The 20,268-nt window shown below is 39.5% G+C and overlaps 1 protein-coding gene across 1 annotated transcript in view; it reads right to left on the reverse strand.

Moving 5' to 3' along the window:
• Positions 1-20,268, reverse strand: part of GMDS (GDP-mannose 4,6-dehydratase) — a 425,091-nt gene that overhangs the window by 347,077 nt on the left and 57,746 nt on the right. Inside the window, exons 2-4 of the mRNA XM_061346622.1 lie at positions 11,051-11,095; positions 7,334-7,421; positions 2,926-3,035 (exon numbers count right to left, since the gene is read on the reverse strand). Coding sequence (XP_061202606.1) covers positions 2,926-3,035; positions 7,334-7,421; positions 11,051-11,095 — 243 coding nt within the window. The remainder of the gene's footprint in view (positions 1-2,925; positions 3,036-7,333; positions 7,422-11,050; positions 11,096-20,268) is intronic.

The following is a 20,268-nucleotide window of genomic DNA, read 5'->3' on the forward strand; positions in this document are numbered from 1 at the left end:
TGGCTATCTACACTACATCCAAATTTACTAGGCTATTTATATGACTGCTACGACAGCAACAGCCATAAAACTGGAGCTGTTTCTTCAGTCCTATTATGTTTAACTGCTAAGTGCAATAAGTTTCAAGTGCTGAAAGCAAGTAATCTTTTACTAAGGTTGCACTGCCTTTTTGCTTCAGAAATTTATAAAAAAATATTTACCAACTTTACCAGTTCAACAGAACTCAAAAAATCTTACAGGTCAGTCAAATACTGATGAGATCACTTTTCCTTCAGAAAAAAAAACAGTTACAAGTTCACATCTCTGTGTGTGTGCATGCATCTACTGAAATACTGTGCAAGAAGAGACTTTAATACAATTTTAGCCTACCTAACATTTGAATAATTGTTTTTCAAGACATCCAACAGATAGAAGTATATGAGTATAGTTACATACCACAATTTAGACTAAGCAGTCTGCAAGCTGCTGATACACAGTAATGGCAAATCATAGTCAACGCACTGGACTCCCAAAGCACCAAAAGCCAAAGCAGCAGGACATGTAAAGACTGGAGAGAAAAAAAATGAGGCTAAACTGTTTACTTAGTAACTCTGAAGTGAATGTGCTACTGTTTTCTGAACATCCAACAGAGAAGCTACAGTGCAAAGAGCTAATCCCTGTTTCTCACCAAAACAGACAGGAACACACACTGGATAATTTGTTCCTACTGATGATATCATTCTGTTAAGTTTACTGTTTTTAATAAGGAGCAAGTTTAAGTCTTCTCTCACTTTCTCCCATGAATAAGATCAGATCAGCCTCTCAGTGACCTACTTTATGAGTCATAGTCCTCACTATTTATGATTCAGAAAAATGTCTTCTCTGACAGTATTTCCCAGACTACTGTGGGCTCATTCCAAGAACCAATTTCATCTTCATTGGTTTCCTACAGGAAACCAGATCAACTTCCTATTATTTTATTTTCCTTCATTTCAGCATAGCTCACATAAACTAACTGGAAGTGAGAGTGATAGAAAACTTTATTCTGCATAAAAATAAGCCAACACAAACACCACCAAAAAATACTGAACACATCACTGGTTCAAAGTCACCAGAATGTGAAGCAAGCTAAGATTAGAAGTTCTTTTCCCTCCTTCCCTAAACATGATACACAAAGGCAAAACCAGTAAGTTTACATACCAAAGTGGTAAGAGCTGTTCAGGTATCTGCTAAAGACATTTACCCCTAACAGATCACCAAGTTCTATTCCCTCTTCTAACCCTGGCAATTGTTTCAAAATGCACTGTTGAACTGCTTTCAAGTCCAACTTAAAATACTATAGTCAAGTTCCCCAATCACCTCAGTCAACAGACTTGGGGTGCCTAGGTTCTCTCCTCAGCTGTAAGAACAGAAGTATTACTGGAGATGCCAGGAAGTATAATAAGCACACCCTCCAGAAGTCCATCTAGACTTCCAGCAGGACTCCAAACACTGCCTAACTATTGGGCTGCCACGTTCAGGCTAGCTTCTAAGAAAGCCATTTTGATGGCTCCTCACTGTGCTCATTATATCCCTAAGGCACACAAGATCTCCAAAAGCCAAGACTCGGTGGCTGATCTGCACTGGTTCAAAATGTTCACTCAATGAGATACTCGAGGAATAAACTTTCCCAGAGCTCATGGCAATGTCATGCAAGAACCTATAGCAGCATCACCACCACCCCTTTATGCCCTCTCAGTGGAGCACTGTGATTTGAGCTGTTAGCAGCTGCAGCAGCCACATGGAGGTAGGTCAGGACTAGAATATTAGCAACATGCTAGCACCACCTAAGGGACACAAAGTATTTTCCCTGTGGGTTGTTATCCAATGCACTTTTTCAAGAAAAGAAATGATGGAACATTTAGCTGTGGACTGCAAATACCCAGCAAAGTTTGCTGGCTCAGGTTTCACGCTGAAAAGCAGAACTTACATTGCCATCTGGACCAAAGCCGCCCTTGGACTCATGCAGCCTTGTTCTTATACTGCTGTTCCTCAGCTAACAAACCAAACCAGACTAATGCTTAGCATGGAGAAATCAGATAATTACCAGTTAAGAATACTTTCACATCACACCCAATAAGGACAGGCGATAAGACTGACACACAATTTATTGTAAAGAGAATTTGCTGCCTGACCATCAGTTTCAGCTGGTAATCATGAATCGAGGCAAGAACAAGGTTTTCACAAGTAAATATAGATCAACTGTTAATAAACCAAGCTTTTCCATGAGACAGCAATATAGCTTAACATATGTAAAATACAAAGTAAAGTTACCCTCTCTATTATTCTTTTTTCCTTATGATGCTGCAGGTTTGCCAGGGTCGTGTTACCCACCTTCAGCAAGTCCTTTTTTTTTCAGTTTCTGTAACTCTTTGCCAACCAAAAATCCAGAAATTTTATAATATCACTAGTAGGAGCAAAGCTGTTTTCTCTATTTGTTGGTCAATCTTTCAAAGAATACCACCTGAATGAAAACTGGTATAGGTGAAGCCCTTCTAGAAGTGATACACTCTGATACATGTATTGATTTTAATGCAAACAGAATAATGTGGTTCTAAGAACCATTTGACCTAACAACACTAAAAAACTTCTCCAATAGGACATGTCAGCGCAAACTCCACAACAAAAGTTGTTTCAAATGGTAGAAAAATCAGATTCTTAAACCTGTGGATTTTGTTGAAAATGACAACTTAGCCTTACTTAGTCCGACATCTTAATATATTTTTAGTAGCAAGGCTCATACAGTAATTCAGCACTGCAGCAAACAACTATCTGGATTTAAGGCAGTGTTTACCTGCTAAAGTTAGCAGTTGTTAAACCAGCTACGAATGCTGCAGTCTAAAATAATTAAAGCAGTATGACACTGCCAATGCATATTCATAATTCTCAGTGCTAGAAGCTACTCACCTTGACATGGCTCTGAGCTCCCAGGTTGTATATCTCAGTGGGTTTGACTTCATTAATGATCTTCACCAGGCAGGTGCTGTCTGTGAGATCACCGTAGTGCAGCTTCATATCTTCAGAGTTTAAGAACACAGAGTTAATACACTTTAGTCCCATAACAGTATGGCAATTCTTGGTCCAAATGCTATTCGAGGTTTAAAACTCAAGTAAACATTTACTGGAAAAAGTTAAAAGATCACCAGCTGAACAAAGTTTTGCTTGTTGTTTTTCTGTGCTTTAAGCACAAAATACATTTCCTTGCAGAAGTAATAACTACCATTTCAAATTCTCTTTTAAATAACCTGATTTACCTAGCAGCATTTAGATTTCTTTATACAGCTTACACTTCATTAACTCAGGTAGTATAAATCAGAACAATGTCATATACAGAATTTCAGCCACAAACCCTCACATTATTTTAATTAAGGTTTCTAATATCACTCACAAAGACTTTTAATTACTGAAGCATACTCCAATAGCTTTCTCCTCCTTTCCAAAATGTCATACATGTTTACGTTCCTCACTGTAAATAATTTCACAACACAACAAAAATGTCTGATACAACTACAAGATGAACGTTAAAGTAACATTACAGTACTACGTGCTGCATTTATTACTATTGTTTTCCCATTTAAAAATATCAATAAACACCAAAAAGGAATTTCAGAGAACATTGTAACTGTCAATGAAACATACTTCATGATACTACACAGGAAAATGTCAAATGGGATTAGGTAAGTCCATCACAGAACTGTTATTTATTCTTTCCTGACTGAGTTACTTTCCAATCTGAGTGTGAAAAAGTAGGTAAGAGCATAAGACCAGCTTTTCTTATGGTATGCCTTTTTGTTATTTTTAACAGTTTAAGGCAGCAAGGAGGTACAGATCACAGAGTTCTCAGGTGTTCCGCTCTGCACATTCCTATTTAACATGTGCTTGAGGTTCCTCAGGTTGATAAAGTGACACAGCACAGCAGGTCACAGTGTATTCTTCAAATTTGCTTTTACATCTGCATTGTTTGAAAAGACATCTCTGAAAGGTCTTCAAGACCAAGATGAAGCTGTGACTAACAGATAAGTGAACAGTAGTGCAACTCTGCCAAAAAAGAGATAACCGTGATTAAGTATGAATGCTGGCAAGCAGGTTATGCCCCCTTTTGTGCATACACATCGATTATCCATGGCGGGGGCTGCCTTCATTACTGCCATCAGTCCTATACAAACTGCATTGGTATAACACTTCATTTCCACTTGTATGGAATGCAACTGTCCTGCTTTCCAACAGAAATTCAGCGCGTGAAACCAGTTCTGCCTGTGGGCCACAGCATGCACAAGATCCCAAATGGTTACAGGATAGAACTATTTTGATACTGGTTTTAACCTGCAATCTTTAATACTGTTGGTGTCCAGACTGCCTTAACTGCTGCATTTTTCTTACAATGCTAAACAGACATCCAGAGCAAGCACTACCTAACCTATTTCTCTGATGGCAGTTACCACCTTTCTTAAGAACCATCTGGGCTGGTGGGAGTAGGGAAGAACTCAAATGCACTACCCCTTCTGTACCAGAAAAGAAAGCTTCCCCTAGGCAACAGGAGACCCTCTTCTGCTGCTGCTAACCTTGGATGGGAGTTAAACAAAACTGCAAGCTTAGCCATCCTTTCAGAGAGAATGGAACAGATGACATTGTTATAAGAGGTCCAGGGAGCAGCAGAAGCTCTGTGAGAGCCTTAGGGTCTGAAAGAGCAACTGATTCCTCTCCAGTCTAAGCAGCAGCTGAGCAGGAAAGACAGTCAGGCTCTCTCTTCCTACACCAGAGACATTCAGTTCTGCCACCATTCCCAAGCCAGAGAGTAGTCTCAGAGCTTCCCAGGGGAAGGTGGGCTGCCAGCCATGCTAAGCCAAGCATCAGAAATACCCTCCCATGATTACCTTAAATTTAAAGGTCTCAAAGGGGAATACCCATTTTGGTCTACAATCAAGTCTTTAAGATTCTTGCCCAAAAGGGTTTTTTTGAATGGGAGCAGGACATGAGGCTTTGCTCATTTTCTGACCAATGAAAAAGAGATCCTTCAGGAGTAACAGGCTAAGTGGAAAGACTTCCTAGAAATGGGGTTTATTTGGTACAAAGATTTATAGACACAGATTAAATGTCAAAACCTTTGGGGCTTAGCAATATTATCCAATCTATAAACCTCCTTAGCAAGCAATAGCTGAAGGGCTTGCTTCAGGAAACAGCTTGCTTTCCTTCTTGTTCTCCCTACAATTTTTTTTGTATAAAGAGGTTCACTGTCTAGGAAGATCATCATCATGCACTGTGTAATCAATTCCTCATGGGAAGAACACATACAGCAAAGACAAAATTAGGGTTTGCTCACATCAACCACTATTGCTTCTTTGCTTCCTCCAGTACTGCCTGGAAACCCATTGTTTCCAAACAGTTTCCATGGAGCAGCTTTTCCTGAGATGGCAAGTCCAATTCCTCCTCCTCCTCCCATTCATATGGCTGCACTCCTCAGCTAAACGAAAATTAAATAAAAAGTGAGGAAAAACATCTAAGGTCTGCTTTCTTTTCCTTTATTCCATGCCTTTCCTTAAATGCTCATTTACACATTTATTATGATCTCCACTGCCTTTTCAAATCACTTTTCATAGTCACACGATGGTCCTCACAATGCAAAGTTCCTATTTGTTTTCTCTTACTTCATTTTACCTTGTAAACCCTGAATACAAGTCATAGGAAACAGTTCTTGCATTGTCCTTGACAGAAGCACAGATTTCAGTATTCTTCATGAAGATATTGTATTCAGTTTTACCCCTCTCTCAATCAGATATTTTAAGGAGAAATGTGCAGTAAGTAGCAACTATCTACAATTTTGGGTTGGTTGGTTTTTGTTTTTGTTTTTGGTTTTTTTTTTAATTACAAGCAAAGATCAAGTGAACTCTAAAAGTAGCATTATATATTACAATTTGATAAAATTAGGCTCTGTTCAACCATGGGGGAAGCAGACTTCAAAATACATGAGACTGCATAGAGATATTTAGTGTTAATAATAACTTGGATTGGACTATTTAGGACAGTGTCATTCTGTAAAATCTACAAAGTATGAATAGTTTAGAGAACTATACGCTTGTTAAAATGCTCAATCCTGCTGAACTGGAGCCACCCAACATTTAAGCTTCTCATTAAGTGACCACTTAACCTTCTTAAAGTACTCAAAACAAAGTACAAAAAGTACACCAAACTGCAAAGTGTACACTGAAGGCATTGATTTTACCTTTCAAAATTATCGTCCGTAACAGAATACAGTGAATTGTTAGCTAGTTTCTAAAAACAAGACCTTTCCTTCAGGAAAAAAAAAAAGTTATTTCCTTGGGTGCAGAAATTCAGAAGATACATTTTTCCTGTCATCAGTACGAAGTGACTGTCTTATTCATGCTGTCATGCAGGCTGCCCCCAAGCCTTCACCTCCATCAGGCACCTCCATCAGGCACTAAGAAACTCATGAGGATACAGAAGTGGAGTACTTAAGATAACTGCCTCAAAACCTCCCACACTTTACTATTCTGATAGCTCAGTGTTTTTAACCTCCTGTAGCTTTTTGCAGACTCAGCCATTTTCTAATTGTTACTGCCTAAGTACATGTGAACTGTGTCAGCATTTCCACACAATTTCTTATAGAATCATAGAATAGTTAGGGTTGGAAAGGACCTTATGATCATCAAGTTCCAACCCCCTACCATGGGCAGGGACACCTCACACTAAACCATGTCACCCAAGGCTCTGTCCAACCCAGCCTTGAACACCGCCAGGGATGGAGCATTCACAACTTCCTTGGGCAGCCCATTCCAGTGCCTCACCACACTTACAATAAAGAACTTCCTCCTTACATCCAATCTAAACTTCCCCTGTTTACACTTTACCTCGTTACCCCTTGTCCTATCACTACAGTCCCTAATGAAGAGTCCTTCCCCAACATCCTTATAGGCCCGTTTCATATTTTCCCCTCTTGGTAACACACACACAAGAATATCTATGTTTTGTGTCACATTTTCATCAGAGACAGTCATCGCTTTCTTTCTGAGAGAGAGTAGCTAGCTAACGCAAGCAGAGAAAAGTGAAGCTTAGCTATCAAGTGTTTATTTTTCACTTGCTTGTTTGTTTTAAATAACCAATCCTAAATCAAGCAAAGCTTAAAAATAACTACTTGTTACTACCATTTAGGTAGAGGAAACTGGGATTCCCTTCCTGCTCCAGCGGATCTTTCTCCACCAACACACACCACAGACTAAAAGCCAAACCCCTCACCCCAAAAAAAGACACACCAAAACCAAAACCCAAAGTCACCTTAAATTTAAAAGCAAAGTCTTACTTCCTTCAATGTGAGCCTGTGGGTTCTTATAGAGATGTTCAATCCGGCCTGTATTAAAAGAACTAGACCGACGAACAATGCCATGCACCTGGAGGGTTGAACAAGGAGAAATACAAAAGGTAAGCATTAAAAGAAAAGTGTTCATCATCATCACCTCTCTTTTCACATACACAGGCCTAACCCTTCTATAACGTAATCAGAGCTTGTCTCTATTTCTAAAGACAGACAATTATCCAAATCATAACTAAACAGTTGGAGGAGAGCTCTGATGCTGTCATTTACTTTCATACCTCTGAGTGGTTTCACCTTCTCTCCTGCTGACACCACTAGCAGCCCAAGCATCACAAACAGTACAGGAAACACTGAATTGCCCTAAAGCACCATCTCCTAGTGGGTAAGACTTGTCAGCACTATTGGAGTTGGAGACGCAATATGTGAATCCTGAGATAATCACTTCTCCCTGGCTGCAGAGAAGCCTTTCTGGAGCCAGAGATGATGGGCATGGAAAAAGCAGCAGCAGGAGATAGGTCTAAGGAAAGGAGAGTGAGGGCAGAGAAGAGAGAAGTGGAGAAGAAAAAGACAAGGGGAAAGAATGGGCAGCAGCTACAAGGCCCAAAATATTTTAGAAAACAGCTGTTATACACTTTTTGGGGTGGTGGAAGAACAGCCAGAACAGTCAGTGCTTTTTTAATGGACCTCATGAGTCAGGGTTATCCACTGGGTTACAAGACACACAGGCAAGCTTAAGGCTGAAACACAGGTTGGGGCTTTCCTTTAACCAGCCATGATAAACAAGACTGTAAAAAACCCCACTGGTTCTGACTAACATTAATGAAAAGCTCATTTGTGTTTAATACATTAGAGAAATTGTTCAAACACTGACCCTCTTTCTTCCTTACGTCAGCTAGACCCATGACCGCTGACAAAATTCATGTTAGCTTGGGTTACCAGCTGCAGAAGTTGTGCTTGCACAAGTGAAACCAAGCATCAGCATCTGACTGTCCTCTACTTCCCCCTGCCCATTATTTCTGAAAGTGATTCCTTACACTTTGATGCATCCTACATTTGGCTGGGTTGGGCCACTGCTTTACTCTCTTACTTCAATGTTAACTTGTACCTGTGAGAATATACCAGTAGGAACAGAGTTTTCAGGGTTTTGGTTTGGTTTTATTTGGGGATTTTTGTTTTACACATAACACAAGCTATGCTTATTGACACTTCTTATTCCATCCAAAGTCTGAAACTTAACTGAATAAAAAGGTATGCATAACCACAGAGTGAGACCAGTCGACAGCTTTAAGGATGACATTTTGTGGCAAGATCTCTAATAACAGCTGAATAGCTTCATCTTCACAACTTGCAAGTCATATTTATGATGCCAATTTCTTTCCATAAAATCTTGTGTGCCCAGCCACACGATAGGCTTACAACATACCTTGTTCTACAATTCAAATGCTAAACTTTCTACAACTAAAATATTTCCATTTTGAGGATCAATGGGAAACTGAGAAACACGGCCTGCCAAAAGAAATTTCCTTAAAATAATGAATTTATAAAGATAAATTTTCATAGTTACGTGGTTAAAGTTATGTGGATAATTTATACCAACAAAAGGTTTACAGAGAAACACTTTCAAAAAAAAGAAACTTCTATAACAACTTCACTTTCACAAAAGATGCTGGAAGTATTTTGAATACTCAGATGAACATCTGTGCTGCTGAGTAAAAAGCAGACTTTAATTTTAAAGCATCAGATTATTCTAAAGGAAGCTAACTGAAGTGCTCTACAACTCCTCCAGCAAAATTAAATATTTTGGCTTTAAGTCCCCATGAGAGTCATCCTGAGCTCTCAATTATCTATCTCTGAATGAAGTCACGCTAAAATTCAAGTTCACACAAATGATTGACCAATACGTCAAATTTTGCCAGCTCAAACCTTGATGAAAGACTGTGCTTGCAAGAGCTTTGTGTCAGCTGAATGACAGTGATACCGACATTTAACCAATGAGATGTGCTAAATGCAATCACCCCAGGACTGCAAAAAGTTTCAGCAAACAAACAGATCCAGAGAATCTGTTGCATCCAGCGATAACAAGAAAACATGCAAACCTAGCTTCTTTTTTCTGTTCTTTTTTTCCTCCCACTCCTTTTTCTGGTATGCACACACAAGAGAAAGAAAACCTGCCAAATGCTTAATCCATGACAGCAATATAACCGTAAAAAAACTGATGAAAGATACCTTTGTCTGTATGGGACAGGTGAAATGCAAACTTTATGACAAACGAAAATGTGTGCAAGCTGGTTAATCTAGTTAAGAATGTAAGATCAGTGGGGTTTTCTTAACAACAACTGATTTTTTTTTTTTAATTCAAATTATTTAAAGAAGTCAAACGGACCATCTTTGTTAGGGAGGCAATCAGTTATCACATGTATTCTTGTGTTCAGTTCATCAGGAACGGAGGTCTTTAACTGGGAACACAGGAAAGAATTCCAGCAAATAAACAGAGTTAAGGAACAGGAAAAAAATTATCTCCACACAATTATTAGAATCTTTCCACTATGGAAAGGGTTATATTTCATTTTAGTTGCAGTTAGCAGTTCCCAATTTCATTGCGGACTAGGACAGAGCATTGTGTACTAGGAGACAGCAATCACAATGATACCTCTCTTCCCCAAATGAAATGGAGAAATAGTAAAAATAATCAATTTACAGCAGACACATCAATAAGCAGATCAATTAGCAAACCAGAAGAAAGGATGGAATGAACAAGGCAAGATTAACCATGTGCAAAAGCACAGAAAGAACACACTGGCTGAGAAGAGACGTCTCACTAAACTACGAAGCAGTATTAGAACAGAAGTAATAAAATACAATATTAGAACAAGCATTAACTTTCGTTAAAACCCCAGAAAATACTGCATTGTAGGGAAATCAATCTGACCAGCCCTTTCCTTTCATTATCATGCATTTTGGAAGAGTCTTTCATGACTAAGAATGCAAACATTCTTATATATATGCCCACAACAATTCAAAACCATCAGATCATACTATAATAATGTGATTGTTGCTTTGCTGGGTCTCCAAAAACATGATTTTACCAGGGAAATTTTTGCAGCAAGTAGTTAGGAATCGGACTCCCTTTATTTTAAGGAAAAGGTAAATGAAAATAATAATATTAATCAAGAATACGATTTATCTAAGAAAGGGGGTGGAAAATAATACTATGAAAACATATTTTGAGGGTTGGTTTGGTTTTTTTTCTTTTTCCCCTTTTTTAAACAGAAAAAGCAAAATGCAAGGTTTTCATCGCTGAAGTGTAACTGCCAAAATAAAAGGGCCTTTAGGGTGGAGAGAGTGGGGGAAAAAGAACAAACAAGAGATTCTTATTCCTTTATGCGGTACATTGCATCATAAATTATTGCCTAATTCCTTACAGTTTTGGCTCACACAGGTCGCTGCTTATCTGAGTTGGCGGGAAACATGCAAAGCAGCTATACCCTGAGGAGAAGAGGGAACCCACCAGTGGACATTAGATGATAAATAGTACAATAAGCTGGCATGATTACAGGCCATGTTGCACATTCCTCTCTGGAGTTTTGATTTGTTATCTAGGGCTGGAGTGGAAAACATACACAGAGAAGGACAGAAGCAGAGGAAGCTGGAGCTGCAGCATCCAATCGGCTCCATCAGCCTGCAGCCGGTCACCGAGTCACTCACCTCGTAGCCTTTTTCCAGCAGGAACTCAGCCAAGTACGAGCCATCCTGAGAAGAGTAAGATATGGGAAAATGTTAGAAACACAGTGAATAGGCCTGGGAGATTTGGACTGGTTAAAGTCTCAAAAAAGGGAAAAAAAAAAAAATATATAGTGAGCTGAATTGGTAACAAGCATATACTTCGACTTCTTCAGATTCATATACCAACCTAAATATCCCACAGACACTTTTTGGTTAATTTTATATTAAGAAGTAGTATACTTTAAAATAAGTTGCTTACAAATAATGTTTAAGAACTCCTGTCTCTTAAATCTCTTCCCAAGTTCCATTATGAAGTGCCTGGGGACATCTTTCCAAAATAACCTAACCACAGCTATTGAATGTGAACTATTTTGGACACGGGGAAGGAAAAACATTCTAAAAAAAAATTGGTACAAGCTATGCATGCTCTGCAAGCCAACGTGCCTCTGTAACACTTGGTCTCTCTCACACCTCCCTTGCACACGCACTGCTTCCACAAGCCCTCTGGAAGCAGCCAATTATTCTACCTGACCAATTGAGTTTTCAAAAACATCTCTAGCACACTGTATATTTATACTACAGAATCCAAGCCACTTTCACATTTTATATATCATTGAGGGTTGAGAATCTGGGTTGTTCTGGTTTTGGGTGTTTTTTGTTGGGGTTTTTTTGCCCCTCCTTTTTTTTTCCCCTTTCTTTTAAATCCTTGTCAAACTTAAGCTCGCAAAACTCAAAGACTTCAAATCATACGTTTTTCTGAAATAAGATGATTTTCTTGGCATCATTATTGCCAGGACTACTAAATAAAATATAATAAGGAATCAGACACATTTGGTGTGTATAAATATTATGCTTATAAATGTGTACACACCATCACAAACCCAGCAAAGTTTACCCCTCCAGAAGAGTGGTCACTAACCAATCCAGTGAATATTACCCATGCCCAAAGAGTCTGCACCTTGTTCACTGATTTTTTGAACTTGTTCTTTTAGCATGTGAGAATATTCCAGAGTCAATTGACTTGCTACAGAAAGACCATAAAGAACATGGGATACCACCTATGCTTACATTCTTAAACCCCATTTTGTGGATCTTCTCTGCTTTGATCATAGCCAGAGACATTTAAGTGCAAAACTAAACAGACATCTCTCTGGTCCTTTTTTTTTACAAGCATGTTTCTCAAAGAAAAATCTCTCACACCTCAGATTAAATGAGCTTTTCTCATCTCATAGACAGGCTAGGGAGAGTAACATATTGAAGTAAGAAATATGAGATGCACTAGGAGGCCCTAGAGCAGCAGGACTGCCAGCAGAGACTGCTTACTACATTGATGGGAAAATCATGCACAAGTCTGTGCAAAATGGCACAGTACAGTGTACAAGGGGCATGTTGCTGTATGTTTAAAATTGCAACATTATTAAAACTATATGACCTTACCGTATGTTTCGTAAACTCTTAGTCCAGAAAACTTGAAACCAAGAAAGCGAGCCTCAGCTTACATACTTCCTCACTACATCTATATGTGTGTGTACACACAGCTTTACAGATCCATAACCCAACAGCTGTCAGTCTATCACACTGGTTGGTCTGGAACATGACTAACCATGTGTGCCATGGAATCACTGGAACAGTCTATTTTCTGTGTATCAACTGAATGGAGAAATTCAAAGACTACGCAGACTCCAAAAATGAAACTCTGGAGGCAGCTGATGACAACTACCTTTACTGTGGTTGTCATCTTTTTCATTAGTAATTCCCCCAGTATTCATCACAGGTGGAACAGGGGGAAGAAAACTTCCCAATTCTCCTTAGTTGTTCAGTTCACTAAAGTAAATATATAAAATAAAAACAAGGTGAAAGAGGGAGACCCGGAGAGTACAAATGAGATGAAAAAAGAAAGACTATGATTACTTCGGAAGTTGACGGGAAACAGGCTTGACTAGGACTGAACCCTGTCAATAAGGTCTTGTTCTTCTCACCCAGGCCATTGCTCAAACTTTCCAGTCGTCCTGGAACATTTTGAACCAGCAGTGGCACTCACTTCCTCTCCACTTCCTTTCCAGGTCTATCAAGTGATAGGGCAGGGCTTTACAATGAGTGGGAAACAGGCAGCAAGTGTGAAAGCTACTGGTTTCTGGCTCTGGCACAGCACAGCTGATTTACTGTCTGGTAATCGCACACAATGCAGATTCATGCCGTCCTGCACTGTGATACCGTATCACACATGGCTCCCAGGCTTCATGTTTCCCTTCCTTTTCAGTACAGCAGCTGTCGATACGAAGGGTAATCAGAACAGTGATCAAAGTGTCGAAGTGTTTGCAGCTTGCAAGGATAGTACAGTTTCCATTTTTTCCTAATGAGGTCAAGGAGTAAATAATATGAAGCTCTATTAAGTGATTTAATCTTTTATCCATAGGAGATTGCATTATGCATATAAATTCTATTATCAAACCTACTGATTTTCATTTATATTACAAACAGAGCTTTCAAGATTCAGGAATCACCGAACCATGGAACAAACGTTAGAGGAGCTTGGCATTTAGAAACAAATCTCAATTTCTTTGGAGCTAGTACATTTTGCTTTGAGCCACATGCTGCCAACCATATCCATTCCTAGTTTGCATCTGAGTAGGAATGGACCAGCATGAAGTGCATGACTTGGTATGATTCGTGAAGGTGGGGACTGGGGAAAGGGTCTTCCCTTTCGTAAGGGATGGTTATAGTCTTTGATCCTTTCTTGCTGAGTGTTTTACCGCAAGACTATAGTCTAAATCATCTTCTCAATACTGAAAGAAACCAATACCAGCTTAGATGGCAGTGAGCACATGGAACCAGAAAAGCATTAGCATACCCAGAGGCCAATCTGCTCATTAAGGTAGCTATAGGTACCCTACTCCCCAGAGTCAGCCAAAAATCAAGGTGAAAAAGCAGTCTACACAGATTAGAGCGCTTAGTCACTGTGCTCCCACCACTGGGCAATATGCTATTCTACTTTAGAAATGTTGTCACATTTGAGAGTTTACCTCTGCTAATGTAAAGTACTCAGCTATTGCTACTCAGTTTGAAACAAATCAGCAAAATGAAGTTTTGCTAAACCCAAAGACACCTCAGACAAAAGTAGGCACTTTTGTCCATGGCCAAAACACCAGTCTTAAAACAAAATAGCATACAAACTGCCTTTAAGTAGGATTGCAAGGAGACCTGGCTCTGCAGATACATCAGATCAGCTTGAACTGTAAAAACAGTTTAACAAGACTGACTAAACAAACCACCTCAGTTAAAACAGTTCCTCATCAGCACACTCTGACATATTAAACTTGAAGAATCACTATGCTGTCTTTAGCCAAATAGTAGTTTGAAAGGACATACAAAGAATGATACTTCAACTGGCTTCCAAGACACAGCAGCAGGTTTCCAACTGCAGCTGCTTTATAGCATGTCTGTAAAATTCCCAGACAAAAGAAAACAGTCACATAAATGAGAGAGAGATAACTTACGATGAAGCATTTCATATTTAATACAGTAGTTAATGTCAAGAACTTCAATAAGCTTCGAAACGCTATCGAAGAAAACCTCTTCCAACAGAGTGAAGAAATCGAAACATAAACAAGAGTTAGTGCTCTGCCACAAACATCTCAAAGAGAGTATCAAGTTTGACTTGATCTGTGAGCAAAGAACAGGATCATTAGCTGGCAAATGAAGTTGCTAAGCCGCCGGCCAACACATTTGAAAAATCATGGAGGTCAGGTGAAGTTCCCAATGACTGGAAAAAGGGAAATATAACCCCCATTTTCAAGAAGGGGAAAATGGATGACCCGGGGAATTACAGACCAGTCAGTCTTACCTCTGTGCCTGCCAAAATCTTTGAGCAGATTCTCCTGGAAGGCATGCTAAGGCACATGAAAAACAACAAGGTGCTTGGTGACAGCCAGCATGGCTTCACCAAGGGGAAATCCTGCCTGACCAATTTGGTGGCCTTCTATGATGGGGCTACAGAACTGATGGGCAGCAGTAAAGCAGTTGATGTCATCTACCTGGACTTGTGTAAAGCATTCGACACTGTCCCACACGACATCCTTGTCTCTAAATTGGAGAGACATCAATTTGATGAATGGACCACTCAGTGGATAAAGAACTGGCTGGATGGCCGCACACAAAGAGTTGTGGTCAACGGCTCAATGTCCAGCTGGAGACCAGTAACGAGTGGTGTCCCTCAGGGATCGGTGTTGGGACCGGTCTTGTTTAACATCTTCGTCACTGACATGGACAGTGGGATTGAGTGCGCCCTCAGCAAGTTTGCCGATGACACCAGGATGTGTGGTTCAGTTGATACGCTGGAAGGAAGGAATGCCATCCAGAGGGACCTTGACACGCTTGTGAGGTGGGCTGATGCCAACCTCATGAAATTTAACCATGCCAAGTGCAAGGTCCTACACCTGGGTCGGAGCAATCCCAGGCACAGCTACAGGTTGGGCAGAGAAGAGATTTAGAGCAGCCCTGCAGAGGAGGAGGTGTGGTCGATGAGAAAATGAACATGAGCCAGCAGTGTGCCACTGCAGCCCAGAAAGCCAACCGTAGCCTGGGCTGCATCAAAAGAAGCATGACCAGCAGGTTGAAGGAGGTGATCCTGCCCCTTTATTCTGCTCTCGTGAGACCTCACTTGGAGTATTGTGTGCAGTTCTGGTGTCCTCAACAGGACAGAGAAGGCTACGTGGAGACCTCATAGCAGCCTTCCAGTATCTGAAGGGGGCATATAGGGATGTTGGGGGTGGACTCTTCATTAGGGACTGTAGTGGTAGGACAAGGGGTAATGGGTTAAAACTTAAACAGGGGAAGTTTAGATTGGATATAAGGAGGAAATTCTTTCCTGTTAGGGTAGTGAGGCACTGGAATAGGTTGTCCAGGGAGGTTGTGAATGCTCCATCCCTGGCAGTGTTCAAGGCTAGGTTGGACGAGGCCTTGGGTAATATGGTTTAGGGCGAGGTGTCCCTGCCCATGACAGGGGGGTTGGAACTTGATGATCTTAAGGTCCTTTCCAACCCTAACTATTCTATGATTCTATGATCATTCAGACAGACAACTGAAAACAAGTGAATTAAATAGACAATCCAAAGTCTCCTTTATTTTGTACTGCTCTATATCAGGAAATTCCATTTGCAATGGATTTGGTTTGGATTTTGCAGAAGGCTGCAAAAGCAATTCCAACTACAAGACATCTTCATCCTCTTGTTATTGACAGTTCCAACATGCTCCTGCTGACTCCTGGATTCAAGAACTAGGTTACATCCTACCTGAGCGTTCATAATCTATGGAAGGGGACTCCCTCTTCCCTCCACAGCTCCTCTCTGCTAATAAAAAGGAGTGGAAAAAGTACTAGGTGGCTGAACAAAGGAAAAGAGACCAAGAGGAAGAGGAATAGGATTCTTCTTAGAACTCCAGCAGAACTATTTGGACTGTTTTTTTCCACGGTGGGGGAAAGGAATTAAAATCATAACATGAGTGATGCAAGTGTATTAAGACTGCAACTCAGAGAAGAAAGGGCTCCCATTGCAGGGGGTTAGTATAAACATTTGAGAAGAAACATCCCACAGTATGGTGGTAAAAAGGACATTCCCTACAAACATGTAATAGTAGGAAATCCCAAAGCCATGCAAAAGACAGCAATAAATCCTACTGCAAGATCCCTAAAGAAACTCTCCACCAACAGCCCAACTCTCTATTTTCTGAAACAACAGAGCTGATTGTATCAACCAGACTCCCAAACCTGACTCCTAGCCACAAAAGATACAGTAATTCAAAAAACCACCACTTCACTGGATAGCACAGCAGAGAAGGCAGTCCAACTACTGTGTCATCTCCCATACTCTTCATACCTTTGCAAATGGATTAGCAACAAAACCTGAAAATATAAAAACACAACACACCGTCAGCTACACTGTTTGAAAGAGGTGTTGGCTTTTGATATTTCCACAATGGGCATGTGTGATGAAATATCTATCCTTTTGCTAAACGCCTTACTTCTCTGCCACCAACACTAAGTTTTCAGACAACTGCTCCTTGGAAAAAAGTGACATAATTTTCCACATCACACAAAAGACCAAAGTTGGTTATACTTATACAATTCAAAATCACATTAAGGTTCATGCCATGCCCTTAGGAATAACACTACAAAGGTGAGTTCATGGAATTTCAAATTATAGATGGTGTAAATTATCAAGGTCACTCACAGAGATTCTAAATTCCTTTTGAACTACAAACTACGTCCATGCTTTGCTGAAGTTAAATTTGGGTAGGTTCAATTAATCTGTTTGGGGGACTGTGCGTGAAAAGAAGGTGCACACATTCAGCTACAGGACATGGGGTTTATTTCTTACAGGGAGCTTTCTGCAGTAACATCATCAATAGTGCACTGTCACCCTTTTCATTTAGCCTTGTTTCAATGAATAACCTATACCTCCATTAAAAATGCAGAGCTATGCCAGTGTGCTATGCCTTGCACAATAAATTGCTGCTTCATGAAATTTTAAGCTTTTGCACAGCTATCAGCTAACACTACTTTAGTGACTTATTAAGCTGGAGTATGGTGACAGATCCTTTGAAGCAGGGAACTCACACTACACTAAAGCAACACCTGAATGATTTTAATTACAATCCATAATAACAACTATTCATTTGTTTGTAGCACTCTGAAACAGGCTTCCTTAAAAAAAAATTAAAAAAGATCCATGAGTACTACAGTGTAATGTTATTTTTGCTGAAACGTGCATACTTCTAATGATTTCCAGTGATTTACACAGGAAATCAGTAATTTTTTGCAGCTACTATAAACAGAACAGTGCTGCACTTTGTCTCAAATCTTCAAGGCAATACTCAAGGTAAAGCATTAAAGCATTCATAAAAAATTCTCTATACTGAAAAAAAGGAAGAATTATGAACTCTGAAGTATTCAACTGATTTATTAAAGCTGCCACCCTCCAAATGCTGTAGTTATTTTGCTATTTTGATTTGTATTCTGGCCAAGTAAGAATAGGAAAACAAGTGTCCCTTTGTTCCTGCTGTCAAAATAAAAAGTCAAAAGGCAATAGATGTTTAAAAATAATAAATAAAATCTTTCTTTGTTTAAAAACATTCTTCACTTAATTGAAAGGTTTTTGTAATGCATTAACTGCAGAACAACAAAAGAAATTAAGTCATCATTAGCAATAACAACAAAAACATTCTAATTATATCACTCTGATCTTTTTCAACTAAGAGTTTTGTAAATAGTAAAAGAAAAGTAAAGTTGCTTTGGAAGAGTGAATCACCTTGTTTTTTCCTAGTCTGAGCTCTATCTGACCTCACACACTATTCCACTGTTAAACTCTTAAGTTATATTAAGAGCTACAACTTCAGTTACGAACAACAGCAACAAGTTTTTCTTCCTTCCTCCCTCCAGTTATCTTTATCCAAAACAACATTATTCGCATCATCAATAACTATTCTACTGTGAACCTCACAGCAGACACTTTCTAAAGAACAAACCTCTGAACCACTCTGAAGCCAACTTGAACAGAATAAACTTGTGTAATTCAAATTTGCTCCTCAAGAGTAGGAGCACCAACTAGTTATTAGCTTTGGATTAACTTAAGCCAACAATGGTAAGGTATGTCAGTGCAATACTGCTGTTTAGTGCTTTTTAAATGTTGATATTTAAAAGAACTACAAAACCTTCAGTCTAAAACACATATGAAATTCTACAATAAGCAAATAGCTCGCATCTATCACACAACTCCCACAACATCTCAGCTTGGGAAAAACAAGTTACACCATCAAACTGAGTATACAAAGAGCTTTTCCTTATTGAAGGAACCTGGGACACTTAATGTGTTACTTCCAAATACACTTATGTTGTGGTCTCCCAGTGATAACAGCCAGGTGCTTGATAGATTTTTATGGAAAACTAAAAAATTATGCCCCTAAACTCTCAGACTGTGTGCTTTAACAGTCAGAAATTCAAAATAACTACTAGTTTTTTTCAGATACATCCAAAGAATTATTTTTGTAAAGAGGAAGAGCATCAGTAGAGAGCCTTTTTGAGATTTTAAAGAACAATGAATGCATATTAAAATCTGTAATACATACCTTTTCCTTCAAATTTGGAAGTATGTAGTACATTGATATAAAAGAAACCAGTTATGAACTCTAAATTTGAGAGAAACCTAGCTATACTTTTCTGTCTCACTAATGAAACCACAAGGACTGGAGGAATGTATCTACAAACATGGCAATGCACCTCATACGGACAGCAGTCCACAAGAAAATTAAAACCTCTACTTGTAGTGTTTGTAATTGAAAATCCGTAACAGTTTTAAAACCCACAAGATGATTGTTTTGCCCATCCCTATTTCCTCCTATTTTCAAAAAAGCTACTGGCATCAGATGGTCTTTCACTTTTCCAAAATAGTAACAGCAGCTATGAGCATTTTGGACATGCCCATCGTCAAGGACTCGGACTAACCCATCAAACCCATTTGGGAACTAACACTGTTGCAGCCAACTCATGGAGAAGCCCCTCAATCTGCAATGAATGCAAGCTAACCCCAAACGCTAACCAGTGGAAACCCAAACATGCAGAACCTAGGTGGGGAGAGCAAAGAAACCAGGAACTCAGAACTAAGCTGCAGCACATGCTCTCAAAAGAGTATTTTGCACCTCAGATTTTGAAAGTTCAGAGTTGTCACAGTTACAAATCATAAAGCCCAGAAACATCTTTTGAAGAAATAGCATCTGTTGTGTTTAAGATATGTGAGTGACTTTGTGAAGTGACACCAGGAGCAAAGCAGGAAATCTTAGCATGCCATCTTTACCTGTAACCTCCTACAGAGGAAAAGTGAAACAAAAGCAGTAACCTGGCTATTACTATAACTGGGGAGGCTGCCTGAACTTACGACTGTACCTCAACACACATCCTACTAGAAATTGTGGACCCACCTCACTCCCAGACAGAGCTTAATGGGTTTCAGCATTTGTTTGTGGTGGTTTTTGTTTGTTTCTCTGGGTGTGTTCTGGCTTTGTGGGGTTCTGTGGTTGTTTGGTTTTTTTGGTCTTTTTTTGGTTGTGTTTGTTTGTTTGTTTTTCCCTTCAGCAGCCTAGCACCGCTGCTGAGGTTGAAGCTTTTACAGTCTAGGATTTATGTATTTTTTTGAATGCACCATATATGT

Source organism: Neopsephotus bourkii, unplaced genomic scaffold (assembly GCF_033783945.1).
Source record: "Neopsephotus bourkii isolate Nb327-2 ecotype Australia unplaced genomic scaffold, CSIRO-AGI_Nbou_v1 NB_272, whole genome shotgun sequence".
Classification (NCBI taxonomy): Eukaryota; Metazoa; Chordata; class Aves; order Psittaciformes; family Psittacidae; genus Neopsephotus; species Neopsephotus bourkii.